The following is a 19,650-nucleotide window of genomic DNA, read 5'->3' on the forward strand; positions in this document are numbered from 1 at the left end:
GGGGTTGCTTACTCTGGGGGATAGCCAGGTGAGAAAAGTGTTCTCCTCCCACACCTGAGCCAGGGAGTTCCTGCAGAGCCAGGCGGTTGTCCCAGCTGCTGGGTAGAGTCTCAGGGAATGGAGGGTGGAGGGCACCCAAAGCTAGGTCCAGGTGGGGCAGAGGATAGCGGGAGGCTCATGGGCCATTGAAGTTGGCTGTACATGAGGGGGATGGGGTGTGGGAGTTGTAATCCTCCCACCGGCCAACACCCGTGTTTGCAGACACTCGTCAGCATCCATGTGCACAAACTAGCAGAGTTAATGAGCTTCTCTCTCCACCCTCTCATGCGTCCCCTTAATGCACATGTTGCTTTTTGGTCATATTGGAGATTTTTTCCATTCACACATAAATAATACTTTGAAGCTCCTAGAGGATATCTTAATAAAAGAGGGGAGGACATTACCTATAAATTTCCAGCTGTTGGAGTAGCCTGTTTTCTTCCCAGGAGTGTTTATTTCCAGAACCATTGGCAGATCACGGTAATCAGTGGTCTTGACAGACTGAGCCCCGGACGAGTGTCAGCGTCCATCCCGTAGGCAGAGTAGACGTAGCTCATCTCCTGTTTCTTCAAGTCCCATCGTTGGTTTCAGTTCACTTCTTTCTTCTCCCTGGATGAGCAGAGGTAGCCGACCCTGGAGGTGAACCCGGCCTTCTTCATAATTTCACCTCTCCCCTTTGATGAGACATAGCATCAGGTTGAAAATCGTTCAGATGAAATGCGACTTGTCTCTCTGTCCCTGCAGAGGGTTACTGCCAGAAGCCTGGGAAGAAGTGCGTGGAGAAGTCTTGCTCCGATTCCAGCTCAGACTGCGGCAGCTCGTCGGGCAGCGTGCGGGCCAGCCGGGGCAGCTGGGGCAGCTGGAGCAGCAGCAGCAGCAGCTCCGACGGGGACAAGAAGCCTGTGGTGGGCCCTCAGCACTTCCTGCCAGCCGGTGAGTCCTGGGGGGACACCCCGGCCCTGGAGAGTGACCCTCCCTCCCAGCCTGCCTCCTGCCCCACCGTGGCCACCACCACCACTGCCACCACCACCATTGTGCCCAGTACAAGGCCTGGATGTGCCGTCCAGCGCCTGGAGCACACGCGGGACTGCCGACGGGAGTGTTTACTTAGCTTTGGGTTTCATTCACTCTCTTGATTTTTTTTCCCTTCCTTTTTCTTCCCTCCCCACTCTACCCTGTCGTCGTCGTCGTCATCATCATCACCATCATCATCATCATTGTAATGTCTGTCTTTGAAGCAGTTTAAAGACTTCCACATTTATTTTATTACTTGCACATTTTTATTATGGTAAAATATATATAACAGGATTTACCTTTTTTTTTTTTTTTTTGGATTTACCATTTTTAAGTGTGTACCGTTCAGTGGCCTTAAGAACACTACTCTTGTGTAACCATCACCATCACCCATTCCCCAAATCTTCTCATCAGCCCAAACAGGCTCCATACCTTTAAACAACAGCTGTCCATTCTCCACTCCCCCAGCCCCTGGAAGCCTCTCCTCTACTTCCCATCTTGATCAATTTTACTACACTAGCGTCCAAGTGGAGTCACGTGAACTGTCATTTTGTGTCTGGCTTATTTTGCTTAGCGTAACTTCTTCAAGGTTCACCTTTTTCACCTTTTTAAGGCCAAATAATATTCCATTGCACACACACACACCGCATTTTGATTATCCATTCATCTGTTGGTGACCACTTGGGTTGTTTCCACCTTCTGGCTCTTGTGAATAATACTACTAATGAACACTGTGGCCCTCTCTTGTTTTTGAGAAATTTGAAGATTTGGGAAAGGTCGAAGAATTAACTTACTTTTGTTATATTTACTCTCGTTTTTTTTGTTGTTGTTGTTGTTTTTTTAATAATGCCTTAGAGTCCGTCCTACTTTTGCCACCTAAAGAGAATCACCGTCCACTCTTGTGAACTTGGCGTGCATTCTTTTAGTCCGTGTTTTATTTTACATTCATATGTCCATCAACAAAGTGTAGAATGTTTGTTTCTAACTTACGTAAAGGAAATCATACTTCAGTATATCATTCTGCATCCTGCTGCTTTCACTAGGTGGTTTTTTAAGCTCCATGCCTATGTAAAGATGGAGTTCATTCCTTCTCACTGTTATTGTTAATGTAGTAAACTCAGTCTTCATGTAAGGAAACTGTGGTGAGATTGAGGTGCTCACACATGTGAGGCCTTTGTTCACCGGTCACACTCCATCCACTCCCACACAGCCTTGAGAGAAAGGGCCAGTGTCCCTGGGCCCATCTGAGGGGTGAGGCCCCGGGCTCAGAGAGGTTGGCAGCTTGTTCCACACCCCAGTTTGCTCACCAGGGGCTCGGGCTTGAACCCCGTCTCCTCCCTGAGACAGGCTGCTTCAGGCAGACCCCTTCAGCGGCCTCTAGGCTGTCCTCTTCTCTGTCTCCTCTCAGCCGTGAGACCTATAAAAAAAGGCCCTTTCTGAGAGACCAGAGCACTAGTAGCCATAAAAACCTACACAAAGCACCCTGTGTCTTCAGACTGTTTCATTATCAGCTGCCTGCCAAGGAGCCTTTGAGACACTGTTTTCTTAATGACCGCTATAAAATTTTAATATCACTGATATGCACTGTTTACTACTGTGTACTGAGCTTCGGGCCTAAGAAGATAAGATCTTCTCAAGTCCCGACAAACACAGCCGTCCTGCTCCCTCTGGGGGACACTGTCGCCTGCATAGAGACACACACAAGCGCACATGAAGGCAGGCAGGCCCCTGTGCTTTGACAGCGGGGATGCATTTGGCCCGAGGAGGCTTGGTTTTCGCAGCCTCCATCCACCGCTGAAGACAAAGTTTGCTTGACAATGTTAATTCAAGATTTTGAAAAATCAGTACTTTGTAACAACAAAAAAAAAGAAGTGCAGCTTTTGCGGACAGGAGCAAGATGATAAAAATGGTTGATGGTGCTGCTAGACAGTGGCGTGTATGTAGTTTATAAGTTGTTGGAGGGTTATGGACTTCCAGGAAAAAGTCCCCAGTATAATTAATGATGTAAAAGACCATAAAGGCAAAGTACATATGAATTTTACACATATGCGTACACATAAAAGAGATTATAAGGAAACATATCTAATGTTGAATGGCAGTGTAATTGTAGGTACCTCCTGTTTTTCTTCTCTAATGTTTATATTCACAGATTTCCTACAATGTTACTTTTATAAACTGCGGGGGTCTATTTAGCAAGATTTCTTTTATCAGAAAAATCCCTGTGAGAAAGTTACATAATATTAATGGTTTCAGCTTTTTTCCCCCTGTAATTAAAACACGTTAATCCAAAATTCATAAATTTAAATGTTGGGTTTTAGTAAGTTTTTGATGAAAAGATAAATATAATAGAGATTTTTTAAAGAATAAAATTAATGTGAAAATCAGTTACAAGTGAGAACTGAATTGCTAATTGGGCCTTAGTGGTATTAGCAATCTGTACTTTAATACACGGTACAGTTGAATTACACTCTAAAACCTTGTGATACTTTTTTTGCTTTTATGTAGGAGACAGTGTTTCACAAAATGACTTTCCTTCAGAAGCTCCCATCTCCTTGAATCTTTCTCATAACATCTGCAATCCCACGTAAGTTTAACTTCCTAACTTTGGCGGTGTTTAAAGTACTGCTTTTTCTGTCGCTGTGCTGCAGGTGATTTGCACTTTGCACTTGATTCTGCAGGTGGAAGTAGGAAGACTTTTTAAGGATGAGAGAAAAGAAAATCCAATTTTGCTAATAATTTAGAAAGTAGGATCCTTCCCAGTAAACATGTTTCAGGTGGGCACGTCTCTGGGGTCCCCATCGGTGCCTGTGGCATAGCCACATTAGAACACACCCCATTTCTGGGGCAGCTGGGGGGGCTCAGTAAGCGTCTATCTGCCTTCAACTCAGGTCATGATCTTGGGGTCCTGGGATTGAGCCCTGCATCCAGCTCCATTGGGCTCCATGCAGTAGGAGCCTGCAGTTTGCCTCAGTTAAACTTATTTTATTTTGTTGTTTACTAAAAAAAAAAAAGAAAAGAAAAAGAAAGAAAGAAAAAAGGCTTTGCTGGGTCTTGGTAATTTGATATGCCTCAACCAACCCCTTTCTGGCTGTGTGCCTTTGTGTCTCTAGCATTTATGTGTCTTGGGGGGAGGACTCGTGTAAAACTCAGACATGATTGAACAAACATGGTGTGTCCTTGTACAGAAGGTGTCAGCAGATCTTCATTTTCTCCCTTTCTCCACAGGAACATGAATAATCTCCCACAATATGCAGAACCTCCCTGTCCCAGCCTTCCTGCCGGGCCTGCCGGTGTTGAGGAAGATAAAGGTGAGGTGCAGACTCTTGGTCCAGGCAGGGGTTCCTACACATCACAGGCCAGGGAGCTTACGAAGATGAGCAGGTTGGGTGGGGCTGGGTCCTGGGCCAGGGCCCTCTTGTCCGAGCCACGTCACTGGGCTTCCGTGTATTCAGAAGGCACCTGCCCTCTGCACCAGCGTCATCAGGGGCCTCTGACTCAGGCTACCCCCTCCTCGTAGCCAAGGCACAGGTGTGCAGGGGGCTGCTGCTGTGTTTAGTCCACCTTTTCCTCCTGCGGTGACAGAAAAGTAGAGGAGGCAGTAGTGAGCCCTGGTTGGAGAGCTTGCCATGGGTGAGGTTCCAAGGCCTTAGCCCACTTTCCCTGCCCTCTCCCCATCCTTCGTACCTCCCACGTCTTAGAAGCCCCTTAACCTGGCCTGGCAGCCTCGGTGACCAGCCTGGCTCCCGGACCAGGCCTGAGACCAGGTGGGGAGGATGGCGGCCCAAGGGCATGGAAATGGGGTGGGTGGGAAGGAAACCCAAACCCCGCTGCCACCCAGTGTCTCCCTGTAGGAGGTTAATTCCAGTCTCCCTCATATTTCTTCTCCAGTTCTCTTTGTTACCCCTTATTGTCCTTGTCTTGTGTTCTTGTCCTGTTTTCTTCTAGTGTTTGCTCCCCACATGGCTAGCAAGGGTCAGGGATTGTGGCAAGATAAGCCTGATGTTCACTCCGCATGGCATCACTGAGCTCCAATAGGAGTACTGCTTTTGCTTATATGAATTGTGCTAGATTTGAAAACTGCTCTGTAAAAAAAAAAAAAAAAAAAAAAAAGAAAACTGCTCTGTACTTGGGGGCCAACTTTGAAAGCACAGACTTCTGTGCTGTTCTTTGGATATGTTTTGGATTTGCTCTTGTTGAGCTGTCAGTGGAACAATGGCATTCTCCTTAGACCCGCCTTTCTGCTTTATATCCTGAAAGTATATCCCAAAAGGAGTTGCGGAAGGCAGAAGCAGTCAGCATGTGTGGGTGACTTTCCAGGAGTGTTTTCTAGAAAGAGACAAGGGAAGTTGAGCTGGTCCGGCAGGAAGGGAGGGCTGAGGGGGGCAAAGGGTAGACTGAAAAGCCTTGTTCTTGTCCTTAGGTCTTTACCCACCTGGAGACCTCTGGCCCACGCAGCCCGTGTGTGTGACGAGCAACTTCAACTGCGCCGTGGAGAACAGCATGCCTGGCGTGATGCAGGGCCCGGCCCCCGTGCATAATAGGTATGGAGTCTCTTCTCTGATCACTGCCTTGTTCAGCCTAAGAGCTTGCAGTGGGGAATTTGAGTTCAGTCTGTGAGGCAGGCCTTCCAAAACTGGGGGCCAGCCTACCTTCCCCAGTGCACCTTAGCTGGATGTTTCCAGTTGCCTTTTGGAGTTGCATTGTGAGGTCTTAGAAACCAACAAAGCATGGGTAGGAGAAACATGAAAGGAAATAAGAGTAACATAGCTGGGACCCCAGCATTATTTTCCTTCTTAAGTTGAAAAGATGATCTGTTAATAGAGGCCTGTTTGGAAAGACAGTCACTCATAGTTCCCACCACCTACCAGAGCAGAGATTTCCATTTTCCTGTGGCAGTCATCACGAACACATTTAAAATATTAAGAAAGGGGGCACCTGGGTGACTCCTGGGTGGTGGTGGAGCATCTGCCTTTTGCTCAGGTCATGATCCCGAGGTTCTGGGATCCAGTCTTGGATCACGCTCCCCTCAGGGAGCCTGCTTCTCCCTCTGCCTGTGTCTCTGCCTCAGTGTGTCTCTCATGAATAAATAAATAAAATCTTTAAAAAAATACAATGTTAAAAAAAATACAATGTTAAGAAAGATCAGATAGTTTGAGTATTAAAAAAACAGTTACACTATAGCAGTTTCTTGAATTTGCTCCTGGATGTTACTGTCATTCAGGAATGGAAACATGAGATGTTGGCATCTCCTTTTTTTTTTTTTTTTTTTTTTTTTATTTTTTATTTATGATAGGCACACAGTGAGAGAGAGAGAGAGAGGCAGAGACACAGGCAGAGGGAGAAGCAGGCTCCATGCACCGGGAGCCCGACGTGGGATTCGATCCCGGGTCTCCAGGATCCCGCCCTGGGCCAAAGGCAGGCGCTAAACCACTGCGCCACCCAGGGATCCCGGCATCTCCTTTTAATCACAGAATCCATTTGAAGTTTTCTAGTTTGGTTCAGTGTATTACGGTGCTGTTTACTTTCTTCCCTGTATAACGAAGAATTAAGTTTATAATTGTGATCAATGTATCTGTTGCAAATCAGTCTCAGCACTTGTGGTTCCCCTGAGATGAATGGTTCCAGCTGAGGGGGCAGGTGTCAGAGCAGCGCCTCTGCCTCCGGGGGTTGGCTCAGACCCCCAGACTCTTCCGGAGTGCTCCTAACCCCCGCCCTGGACTCTGTATCGGATTAGACTCTCGCTGGCCAGGTTGTGAAGGTCGGCCTTGCAGGACAAGGCCGTGTCATTGGTGGAGAGCATTCCCTTGGAGGTCTTTGATCCCGAGACTTGAGAAAGTACATCTTTTCTTTTCCAAAACGGGGGTGGAGTTGGGGGGGGATTCACAGTGATTAGGATGCTGGGCAATAACATCGTTTTCCTCTTTCTGTACTTGATCTTTTGACCTCCTGTTTCTGAAACCAGACCTCTTGTTTTTTTGTAGCAGTTTCATTGATTGGAGTGCGACCTGTGAAGGCCCGTTCCCCAGTGTGTACTGTCCATTGGAACTGAACGATTATAATGCCTTTCCGGAAGGTAAAAGCTATTCGAGCAATCCCAGTGCCATTCTTTTACTCTCATGAAAGTCAAAGCAGGAAGTCTGTGGATCTGAGGCATGAACTGCAGAAGAACGTACCTTGTAAAAGACAACTTGGATATAATTGACACAGAACATTAGTTTCAGGTGCAGGGCATAACACGGGACGGGACGTGATGGCTCCAGTAAGTCTAGTTACCAGCCATCCCCGTACATTGTTACGGGTGTTCTCTCTTTTGAGGGAACCTTTTAACATCTCTTAGCAAGGTACAAAACAAGAACACAACTGTTCTTGATGATGATGATGCTGTTAACTCTGCCCCCCAGGACTGCACATGCTGTCTCCAGGCTTGATTCGTCTTACCACAGGGAGCTTATAGCTCTCGAGCAGCTTCACCCAATTTGCATACACCCCATTCCCCTCCACCCGACCCCTGCCTCTGACGACCACCTGTCTGTTCTCTGTATACATGGGCTTGGTTTTTTGTTGTCCTTTGTTTGTTTGTTAAGGATGTGCCTTTAAAAACAAAACAGATGAACACAGAGGAAGGGAAGGAAAAATAAGACAAAAATCAGGGAGACAAACTATAAGAGACTCCTAACCATAGACTGAGGGTTGCTGGAGGGGAGGTGGGTGTGGGATGACTGAGTGATGGGCATGAAGGAGGGCAGGTGATGGAATGAGCAACTGATGAATCACTAAATTCCACCTCTGAAGCTAATAATAAATGTTAATTAAATTGAAATCTTTTTTAAAAAAAGATTGCACCTTTAACGAGATCCTGTGAGAGTGGTTCCCGTTGTGCGTGCCCGCCGCGGATAATCGTTCGTGGCCTCAAAAAGCCCTCTCCACCTGGCTGACGGGGGCCTTCTGCACATAACGCTCGCCTACGTAGTCCTTCACACGTGGTAGACCCGGGTCACTTGGATGTCTGTGGCCCTAAGATCCTAGATTATCCTGGGAGGCCGAGGCGTTAGGTGTTTGCTGTGTTTGTTAGGGCAGCCAAGTCCCTGTGAAGCTTGCCCCTACCGGGACCTGACTGCTGCCTGGGGCCGTGTCACGGAAGGACAGTCGCAGCAGAGCTGGGAGGGGAAATAGCGGACGCTTGGGCGCAGGCAGTGGTTAAGGACGGCGGTAGGAGCTGCGAGGTGTCTGACAGGCCGCAGAGTGTTCTTACCCATTCCAGTCTGATCCTGACCCTGATCCTGATTTTTCGCACTGGGCTCCCTTCCGGGGGCAGATGCCAGGGGTCTAAGCAGATGTACTTAAAGGGACTTGGGCCACGCCTTGCTCCGCGCCAGCCACAGGGGGGTGCTGTGGTGACTTTCTCCTGGCCTTGCGAGGCTGTGTCTATTACAGGGCACCCCGATGTCCCGCGGATGACACCCCCCCAACTATTGTCAGATAGTAGCCTCTCACTATGTCACAGTGTCACTCCTTCACCTCAGCTCATCTCCGCTCATCTCCTCACTGAGGCCGTTTATTACCTCCCAGGATCACAAGATATTTTGAGAGAGAAATAAAAAGAGGGCGGGTTCGCATAACTTCTATTATAGTATGTTATGATTTCTCCATTTTATGAGTCCTTTATAATTAATCATAAATTTATAAATTAAACTTCATTTCTAACTTACAAATTAAACTTCAGCTTGATTTATACGTGAAACTTGAGCACAGGTGTTTACACATAGGAAGGAAACCTAACGTACGTAGGGTTCACTAGTAGCCGCGGCTTCAGGCATCCACTGGGGGTCTTGGGACATATCTCCCGTGGACAAGGCAGGGGACAGCTGTACCTTCCTACTTAGCTAAGAAGTGCTGGTTTCCTATTGCTTTTGTCAGTCCACGTGGAATGTGTGCAGGAAGCTGAGGTGGGCGTGACGGGTAATAAAGGCAAACGTTGAGGACTGCTAAGAATCTGGACACAATTGGAATCTATAGTAGTGCTTATTGGAAAGCTTCCCATCAAATTGTCAAATACAGAAAAGTCAAGGCCAGAGGAAGACCTTCGTCACTGAGGGCTTCCCAGATAGTGTGCCTGATAAATAGTTTTAACCTTGAGAACAACAGCGTAACGGCCCGCCTGGTCCCCACGGGGTGAGCGTGTACACCTGTCTTTAACTCGTCGGTATAGTTTAAGCCTTGAAAGCTTTGGGCCTGTGAGTGAGAATTCAGGTCTGGCCCGCCATAAAAATGTTTACCTATGTTGTTGTTTTCCCTTCTTTGTAGAAAACATGAATTACCCCAATGGCTTCCCTTGTCCTGCCGAAATTCAGACAGACTTTTTGGATCACACCTCTCCATCTACCTGGAGCCCCCCGCCCAACATGCCTACTGCCTGGGGACATGCCGGTCTCCTCAATTCTCCGGTCAGTGACCTCGGGCAGCTCTGAGTTCTTTCTGGTGCTTGTTTCCTGGTCTCACTTAACTTGAGCGTTGGGTTCAGATCAGCCAAGGCCTGTTTCCTTGAGGTCTCAGAAGCCAGGCTAACCAGCCTCTGGGGGAACCTAACCCATGGTCAGACAGATGGGGGCTTGCAGACATTGGCAGGCTAGTCACCCTGAATGAGAGACGCCCCAGATGACACTGAGGAGCGATGGTGTGTAGATAAGATCAAATCTGGACCAGGAAACCTTCCGTGTTTATGTGGCCCTGCTGATCTTTTCATCTGTGCTCAGAGATGAACATGAGTCCCAGGAAGGTCGGTCAGTGGTCAGTGACTGGGTCCCCAGGGCTTCCTGCCTGTCAGCACCCTTCTGAGCCTGAAAGCCCCGCGCCTTCTCCCTCTTACATCCACTCAAGACACTTCTTACAGATCGAGGACGTTTGGCCTAGGGGTCCTTCCTTGGGTTGAAAATGAGTTTATCCAGCTAGGTGAGGATTTCACAACCCTCTGTTTGAGAAAAGTGGCATTGAGGCATCCCAGAGGGTTGAGAATAGTTTACTGACTTCCAGGTGACTTGAATTGGCATCACTGTGGTGTCCACTGGTATGCATTCAACCTTGATGTTGCCTTTCCAAGAAGGTTTCTGGTTTGGTTTGTTTTTGTTTTTGTTTTTGAAGGCTTCTGTTTTTTAAAAAATTTTCTTTTTTTTCCCCTTCCTCATGTACACTTCAGCCCTACCTCACAAGCACCCGAAGCTTGTCTCCAATGTCTGGACTTTTTGGTTCCATCTGGGCCCCGCAAAGTGATGTATATGAAAATTGCTGCCCCATTAATCCCGCCACGGAACATTCAACTCACATGGAAAACCAGGCTGTCATGTGCAAGGAATACTACCCAGGGTTTAACCCGTTTCGTGCCTATATGAACCTGGACATATGGACTACCACGGCAAATAGGAATGCAAGCTTCCCACTATCCAGAGACTCGAGCTACTGTGGGAATGTGTGAAAAGGAATTTGATTTTTAAATAATGTGAATAAAGAGGTTTGTGTTTTCATTACTAGCATACTGGTTGTTGAGATAGAGTATGACATTGGTGGATATTTTGGCACTTTTATATGAAAATAAATTTTTTTAATGAAATCTGGGTGCTCTATTTTTTTTAACCCACTATAAATCATTGGTAGAAGCTTAAGCATCCCTATGTCATAACTTCATAACTTGTGTATCAGCCTCACTAAATGCTTTAAATTGGAACAAGGGGAATTTCTAAGAAGGTAAGAGTTGAGAAGGAAGTGGCTGCTCTGGTTCTCCTCCTTGGGCATCAGACTCCCTTCCTCCCCACATCCCCCAGGAACTTTGGAAATGACCTTTTTCTGGCGACATTGCCAGAAATTCTGATTGAACTGCCCCTTGGCTCAGGCAGGCAGGGTTTTGCTTCAAGCTCTGTGTTGATGGTGCGGTGCAGCCAGTGTTGAGAGCTGCTGGCTGGGAACCCTGCTGAGCAGCTTGCCCACTTGCCTGGATAGAGCCTGCTCAGGGTGGAGGGTGGCTCTTTCCCGTCCTGGTGGCCACAGCTGTTGGGTGAAGCAGAGAGCCTAGAGCTCTTCTGCTGGTTCGGGAGAGCCGGAGTGTTCCTGCCCCCATTGTGCCAGTGTGAGGGCAACAAGGGCAGCGGGGACGTTCTGGTAAGTGTTGGTCTCCCCCTGAGCGGGCAGGCTTACTCCAAGTATAAAAACTCAGGGGAGTTTGGTAGCCGAAGCATGTTTGCCAGACCGGTCTGTATCTGCTTGTCAGTGGTTTTAGAGATCCCTGATGGTGGAATTATCTGTGTGCATGTGTAAACTTGGGAACATTTTTAACTTTTAATAAAAGTGTCATAGTTTTACATTTTGTCTTGTCTTTATTGGAAATTCAGTAGGAGAGAGGTTTGAGTGGAGTGCTGGGTATGCCTGCTGCGAATTTCCCTTTGCCATGGCTGTCGGGGGGCCTGGGACGAGGAGGGCAGGTGTACCGTAATCCTGGGACCGCCTTTCTGTAAGGAGTGCCTCCAAGCATGCACAGTTGCTAGAAACTGCTCAGGTTGCCCCAGTTAGGCTCCTTCACCATGTTAGAAACCTGGGTGGCTCAGTGGTTGAGCATCTGCCTCGGCCCAGGGCATGATCCCCCTTCCGATGCCACCAAATCATAATTTTAGAGACTCTATGTCCCAGTGGACTCTCCCCCTCATGCACCAGAGAAGGTTTGGTACTTCCTCCTTTATGTCTACCTCGCCAGCCTCCCTCCTGACTTGGCCCTTTTCCCTCTACTCACATCTGCAGATTTCTACTTACACTTTTATTTCAGGGCTTTATTCCCTAGCCTGTTCTCACCCTTTCCTTGCCTATCCAGAAGGATGCTGTGTCTAGCATCTTGCTGTAAACATTGAACAGTGATTCTGTGTAAATAGCTGTGGCCATGCCCATGATGAAGAGCAAGCCTTCCAGGTCAGCACATTGAAGATCAGTTTGCTCATCGAAAAAAAAAAAACAAAACAAAAAAAATGGGATCGAGTTCTGCATCGGGCTCCCTGCATGGAGCCTGCTTCTCCCTCTGCTTGTGTCTCTGCCTCTCTCTGTTTTTCTCTCATGAATAAGTAAATAAAATCTTAAAAAAAAAAAAAATCCTGATTTGGGTAAAGCAGACCTCCCGCCCCCAGTGTTGTGAGTCATGTTGAAATAGTTTAGGTCTAGGTATATACCCTGAAGAATTGAAAGCAGGGATTTCAATGTTTGCACACCCATGTTCATAGCATCATCATTCAGAATAGCTCAAAGGTGAGAACAACCTAGTTGCCCACTGACAGATGAATGGATAATCAAAACGTGGTTCTACATAGAATGGGATATTTAGCCTCAAAAAGGAAGACATTTCTGACCTATGCCACAACACGGAGGGCCCATGAAAACCTGATGCTAAGTGAACTAATAGGCCAGTCAAAGGACAGTTACCATATGATGCTACAGGTATGAGGTACCTCGAAGAGTCCCCGGGAGGGAGGTGGGGCGTGTCTAACGTGTACGGTTTTCGTTGGGGAGGATGAAAGCGTTCTGGGATGGATGGTGGTGATGGTTGCACAGCAGTGTGAATGGACTTCGTGCCGCTGACCTGCACACTTCAAAATGATGAAAATGGGAAGTTTTGCATTACGTATATTTTTTACCACACACAAAAATTATTTAGGTTAGCATAAAAGCCCCCAAAGTGTTCAGAATCAAATTTAAAACTCGCAATGGAGAGAGTGTGAGGTGCTAGATGTAGATTCTGTTGAGTAGGATTGTTGATTTTTCCACTTTCATTGATCCCCCAATTTTCCATCAGGAAAACATGAGAAGCCAAAGTTAAGTTTTTATTCCACTGTGTAAAAAAAAAAGAAAGTAAAACTCTTCACTTTGACTAGAAGATGATCTTTAGCCCTAGGACTAAAATCAATGGCTGTGTGGTATGCGAGCAGATGTGTGAGATGCCAACTTTGGGTTGTGTTCCTAGTGGAAGGAGTGTGGCTGTCTCTTCCGTTTTCCTCCCACTGGCATTGTGGCCTGGACTCCTGACTCCGCTAAGGGTCCGTGTGAGGGCATCAGACCTGATACAGCCTTCCGCACTTGCCCGGCTCGCTGTCGTCTCCAGTGCCTAGCGTGGTAGCTGATACATAGTGGGGAGGGTAAGGATGCGAGGCGCTGGGGCTACAATTATCTGGCAGTTGAAGGGAGTCTTCATTAATTTTTTTTTAATTTTTATTTATTTATGATAGTCACACACACAGAGAGAGAGGCAGAGACACAGGCAGAGGGAGAAGCAGGCTCCATGCACCGGGAGCCCGACGTGGGATTCGATTCCGGGTCTCCAGGATCACACCCTGGGCCAAAGGCAGGCGCTAAACCCCTGTGCCACCCAGGGATCCCGGGAGTCTTCATTATTAGAGAATACTCCAGATCTTCTGTGGTTGGGAGACAAGAAAAGGGCCACCAGCAAGGCAGCAGAGGGAGGGGAAAAATGTCACCACAATTCTTTACATATGAGTAACTTGAGACGTCAGCCTCTGTGCATGGAGCTCGTCATGACCACTGTTGTCACTGTTGGATTGACACTGTTGGACTGTTGTCACGATGGATTACAGTAACACGGGAAAATCTGAGAATCACTGGAGTAAAGGAGATAGAGGAGAACACTCATCCTGCCTTCCAGGACCTTCGAGTTGAATGGAGAATTCATGCTCTTTGGGACCAGATTTCCTGGGGTCTAACTCCTAGGAATCGAGTCCTACAAAAAATAGTAAGATCTTTAGTAAAAATTTTAAAAAGTAATTTTTTAAAAAGTTTAAAAAATAGTAAGAAAAAGAAAAAACAGATACTACTTTTCTCTTGCTGCCATCGAAAATTCCCACAAACTTAGTGGCTTAAAACATCACAAATTTATGATCTTACAGGCTTGTGGGTCAGAAATCCAACACAAGTCTCACCGGGCTAAAATCATGTCACAGTATTTACTCCCGTGAGGAAGCACTGGGGGGGATCAGCCTTCACCTTTGCTTCCCCCAAGGAAGCTTCTCGAGGCCACCGTGTTCCTCCACTCGTGGTCCCTTTTCTCCATCTTCAAAGCCAGCAGCGGAGCATTGGGCTGGTAACTGCTCCCACTGTCACATCTTTTCAGATGATCTCAGCTGAGAAAGGTTCTCCTAGTCTGCGAACCCATGTGACTAGATTGGGCCACCCAGAGAATCTCCCATCTCAAGGTCCTTCTTTTATCCCGTCTTCAAAATCCTTTTTGTCGTTTGTACAGGTTCCAGGGTTTAGGGTGTGGACTCCTTTGGTGCAGAGTCATTTTTCTGCCTACCACAGATGATGTGTGAGCATGTTCACTACAGAGCTTAGAACAGTGATGAGGGGATCCCTGGGTGGCTCAGCCGTTTAGCGCCTGCCTTCGGCCCAGGGTGTGATCTTGGAGTCCCAGGATCGAGTCCCACGTCGGGCTCCCTGCATGGAGCCTGCTTCTCCCTCTGCCTGTGTCTCTGCCTCTCTGTATGTGTGTGTGTGTGTGTGTCTCATGAATAAATAAAATCTTAAAAAAAATAACAGTGATGAGTTAAAAACAAATGTCCTATAAGAGGAATGTTTAAGTTCTAGTACATACAGATGTTCGAATTCTGGGAAGCCTCTAAAAATTGCAATACAATGATCTAGGCAGTGAAAGAAGTAGGATACAAGGTTATACACAGCATGAACATGGATAGTTGTTTACATATAAATATGGATATTTTATATGGCACGAATTTGATAGGTGTATATAGCAGATCATGGTGTTGGAGGGAGTGATGTGCCATCTGGTGGGTGGGGTTGCAAGTGATTTTTATTTTCTTTTTTGTGTCTTTTTTTTTTTCCTATGGTCTATTACAAGTGTGTATCACTATTACTCTGTCTCCTCCCAAATTTTTAATTAAATCTGAAGGGAAAACATTTTTTTTAACAATGGGGAAAAGTAAGCATGTTAAAAAAACAAGTACTAAAGTCCTAATAAAAGTTACATCATATGCTATAAAGGGACGTAGTTTTAAGGCAAAGGCAAAGTGTAGCTTTCACTAAGCATTCCCTAATAAAAATCCTATAAAATGAGGTATGTGGTAATTACGTGGGTTAGGATTAAAGGCGCATCAGGATGTCTTTAAATACTGGTATAGCCAGCATGCAAAATGCAAGGCAATCTAATTATGGTTAATCGAAATACTAGACAAGCATTATAAAAGTCGCCTTAAAAATGCGACTTTGTTAAAATGCAGGTAACATTTATGCCAACTCAAATCAACATTTCAAAATAGTAATTTCTGGGCGGCCCGGGTGGCTCAGCGGTTAGCGCCGCCTGCAGCCCCAGGGCCTGATCCTGGGGTCCCGGGATCGAGTCCCGCGTTGGGCTCCCTGCGTGGCGCCTGCTTCTCCCTCTGCCTGTGTCTCTGCTTCTCTCTCTCTCTCTTTCTCTCTCTGTCTCTCTCTCTCATGAATGAATAAAATCTTAAAGAAAAAAGGAAACCCGTGCCGCCCCCGTGGTGGCCAGCACCCCCCCCCCCCCCCCCCCCCCCCCGGGGCGGACGCGGCTCCACACCCAGCGAGCGCGGGTGCGCGGTTCCCTGCGGCAGAGCCCGGCCGGCGCTCGGGGCCCTGAGGGGCCGCGGGGGGACCTCGACGCTGGGGTGACAGGGCGCGGGGACCGCCGGGGGCCGACCGTCCAGCCGCGGCAGGGAGGCAGCCTGGGCCGGAGGCGGGAAGCCGCCCCTGAGGAGGAGGGCGAGGCCGGGGACAGTCAGCGGGGATCTGAGAGGCCGCGGGGGATCTGAGAGGCCGCGGGGGGATCTGAGAGGCCGCAGGGGGATCTGAGAGGGGCAGGGGGATCTGAGAGGCCGCGGGGGGATCTGAGAGGGGCAGGGGGATCTGAGAGGCCGTGGGGGGATCTGAGAGGCCGCGGGGGGATCTGAGAGGCCGCAGGGGGATCTGAGAGGGGCAGGGGGATCTGAGAGGCGGCAGAGGGATCTGAGAGGCCGCAGGGGGATCTGAGAGGCCGCGGGGGATCTGAGAGGGGCAGGGGGATCTGAGAGGCGGCAGAGGGATCTGAGAGGCCGTGGGGGGATCTGAGAGGCCGCGGGGGATCTGAGAGGGGCAGGGGGATCTGAGAGGCCGTGGGGGGATCTGAGAGGCCGCGGGGGGGATCTGAGAGGCCGCGGGGGGATCTGAGAGGGGCAGGGGGATCTGAGAGGCCGCGGGGGGATCTGAGAGGGGCAGGGGGATCTGAGAGGCGGCAGAGGGATCTGAGAGGCCGCAGGGGGATCTGAGAGGGGCAGAGGGATCTGAGAGGCCGCGGGGGGGATCTGAGAGGCCGCGGGGGATCTGAGAGGGGCAGGGGGATCTGAGAGGCCGTGGGGGGATCTGAGAGGCCGCGGGGGGATCTGAGAGGCCGCAGGGGGATCTGAGAGGGGCAGGGGGATCTGAGAGGCGGCAGAGGGATCTGAGAGGCCGCAGGGGGATCTGAGAGGGGCAGAGGGATCTGAGAGGCCGCGGGGGGATCTGAGAGGGGCAGGGGGATCTGAGAGGCGGCAGAGGGATCTGAGAGGTGCTGGGGGTTCCGAGAGGCCGTAGGGGGATCTGAGCGGCTGCAGAGGGATGTGAGTGGCGATGGGGGATCTGAGAGGCGTCCAGCGATCTGAGAGGCGGCAAGAGATCTGAGACGGGGCAGAGGGATCTGGGAGGTGGCAGGGACGGCAGGGGCATCTCAGAGGCGGCTGCCGGGCAGGCCGGGGCTTGGCGCTGGGGACCTGCTGCACCGTGGCACCCGCAGGCCGTACTCTACCCAGCCAGAAATTGGCTTTTTTTTTTTCTTTAAGATTTTATTTATTCCTGAGAGACGCACAGAGACAGCAGAGGCACAGGCAGAGGGAGACGCAGGCTCCTCGCGGGGAGCCCCACACGGGACTCGATCGGGGTCCCCGAGGTCACGCCCTGGGCCCAAGGCAGACGCTCTCCCCTGAGCCCCCCCAGGCGTCCGGGCAGAAGTACCTTTATTGTTTGTCCTTTCTGTAGAAAATATGGATAACCGACAGGAAAAAAAAAAAAGAAAAAGACAATCATTCTAATCCGACCACCCATCCAGATCCAGAAGCGCTGACCGGTTCCGGGCGCTCCTCCGAGCTGGTCCCGCGAGCGCGCGTTTAGGAAAAGGCCGATCTGCGTCGTCCCGTGTGGCCTGGCGTCCTGAGCATCGAGCGGCAGGGCCCGGCCTTCCCCTTCCGAGGGCCCCGCCCGCGGGGCTCTGTCCGCCCGTCGGGCCGGCTTGATAGGCCTCAGCCAGGAGGCCGCCCTCCTCCCACTTGGTCACTACATCACTCATTTGTTCGACACATTTTTCTGAGGGGGCACTTGATGGGAGGAGCACTGGGCACTGGCTGTTCTATGTTGGCAAATCGAATTCAAATTTTTAAAAAATGTAAAAAAAAAAAAAAAAAAAAAAAACCCCACGCCAATAAAACCCCCCACAGATTTTTACTTCATGAGTCCCCGCAGGCTCTGCAGGTGGCCTGTGACCTGGCCCGGGCTCATTCAATGCAGTGCAGCACCTGTCACTGCCAGGTTTGGGTTTTTGCTCTGGGCCTACGGGAGTGAAGGACACAGGCGTGACCCCTTCGGCCTTGGGGCCAGCGCTCCAGAGGAGGCCACAGTACACCCATGCATTAGCTATTTATGTCACCTGGCAAATCACCCCAGAATTTAGTGACTTAAAATGACAACACTTACTACCTCCCAGTTTCTGTGGGTCAGGAATCCAGGAAGGCCTTACTTGGGGCTTCTGCCCCAAAGAGGGGGTTGACTGGGCCTGAAGCCGCCTTAAGGCTCCGCTGAGGGCCTCTGTGCTTCCGAGCTCATGCGTGTGGCTTCTTACTGGTTGTCGGCCACAGGCTGCCTCAGTTTTTGGCTGCATCCGCCTCTCCATTTGGGCAGCTTCATCGGCGTGAGCAAGGAGAGAGAGAGGGAGAACTTACGGTCTTTGAGAACATTAGCTCACAAGTGGTGGCCCATCGTTTGGCCATATTCCACTGGCTAGAAGCAGGTCCCTAAGTCCTGCTCACACGCGGGGGACGGATGACACACAGACTCGAATATCAGCAAACGGGGATTTGGGAAAGCCATTTTAGAAGGCCGCCAACCATAGTCGTCAATAAATAAGGCAATTCCAGATCATGTTCAGACCGGGAAGGAAGTCAAATAGGGAGGAGGCTTGGAGCCCCTGGAGCCCTGGGGAGGTCCTCCTGTGTGAGTGGTCAAGGGAGACCTCGGGAAGAGGCGCCAGGCAAGCAGAGACCGAATGACCAGACCCCATCTGAGGGCAGCCCGGGTGGCTCAGCAGTTTAGTGCCACCTTCAGCCCAGGGTGTGATCCTGGAGACCTGGGATCGAGTCCCACGTTGGGCTCCCTGCATGGAGCCTGCTTCTCCCTCTGCCTCTGTCTCTGCCTCTCTTTCTCTGTGTCTCTCGTGAATAAATAAAATCTTAAAAAAAAAATAAAAAAGAAAGAGCCCATCTGAGAATATGCCTTCCAGATAGAGGGAACAGAAAATGCAAAGTGAAAGGATGGGCTCTGGGTCAGGGGAGGCCAGTGACATGGAGCCACGTAAGGTGAGAGCCTTATAACAAACCCATGAGGTAAATAGAATCTGCATTTTAAGATAATGAATAACTTCTCTAAGATCGCACAGCTTGGAGGTCACATAGCACACCCATGGATTTGAGATTGTGCCTACCTGATGCTAAAATCCATGTTTTTGCCACACCAGTACCTTGTGGTTCATTGCAGAATCCACTAGAGAGGATGAGGGAGGGTAATCAGCACCCCAGTGGCCCGGACAGGACACCAAAATAGTCCCGAGGAAGCTGGGGTAGTAGGTCATGGTAAAGGGAAAACCTGGCCAGCAAGCTCTTTAATGTGGCATGAAACCCAGGTTGAGCAGCAGCCCTGAGTCACCTGAGACTCAGCTGCTGCGTCTTTTGTAGCTAAGTGAATAAACGGAGTTTTGCAAATAACCCCACCTCGTTGCTAAAATCCAATGTTTACATACTGTTGCTTTGTTTCCTTCTGTTTTTCTCCAGTCATTCCTGTGAGAGAGCTGGCCCAACGTGCAGGTGCAATCCGGGCATCTTCAAGCTGGGAGAGGTGGAGGTGGTGGACCAGTCCTCAGCCACCAGGCAGGACCTCGGGCCCGGGGCAGGGCTCCATGCTCCCTCAGACATCTTTCCCACTGGGCCTTCTGCTTGGGCACAGCTCTTGATAACTTGTGTCCCTTCCTGCATTACACCTCTCTCCCTCCCCCCACCAAGATGCTCAGTCCGGTGTCTGGCATGCAGAAGGTACTTCGTGAAAGTTCAACACCTGAATGACAGGACACCTACCTGTACACAGCAGACTGGGATGTGTGTGAAAACACTACAGCAGCGGAAGACAGAAGCTGAGCTGCAGCTATTATTTAACATTTATTTATTTAATTTATTATTTTTTAAAAGATGTGTTTATTTTTTTTAATTTTTTAATTTTTGTTTATTTATTTTAGAGAGCACAAGAGCTGAG

At 49.3% G+C, this 19,650-nt stretch overlaps 1 protein-coding gene across 4 annotated transcripts in view; it reads left to right on the forward strand.

The window, feature by feature from the left end:
* The window catches only part of TMEM131L (transmembrane 131 like), a 162,252-nt gene extending 151,595 nt beyond the window's left edge, over positions 1–10,657 (forward strand). For all 4 annotated transcript variants that reach the window (XM_077846435.1, XM_077846436.1, XM_077846437.1 and 1 more), the window contains 7 exons: positions 784–972; positions 3,559–3,637; positions 4,279–4,361; positions 5,474–5,594; positions 7,035–7,126; positions 9,358–9,497; positions 10,247–10,657. In XM_077846435.1, the coding sequence (XP_077702561.1) occupies positions 784–972; positions 3,559–3,637; positions 4,279–4,361; positions 5,474–5,594; positions 7,035–7,126; positions 9,358–9,497; positions 10,247–10,522 (980 nt within the window). In that variant the 3' untranslated portion in view covers positions 10,523–10,657. The remainder of the gene's footprint in view (positions 1–783; positions 973–3,558; positions 3,638–4,278; positions 4,362–5,473; positions 5,595–7,034; positions 7,127–9,357; positions 9,498–10,246) is intronic.
* Positions 10,658–19,650: the final 8,993 nt, after the last annotated feature.

This window comes from Canis aureus, chromosome 13, assembly GCF_053574225.1.
Source record: "Canis aureus isolate CA01 chromosome 13, VMU_Caureus_v.1.0, whole genome shotgun sequence".
NCBI classification, from domain to species: Eukaryota; Metazoa; Chordata; class Mammalia; order Carnivora; family Canidae; genus Canis; species Canis aureus.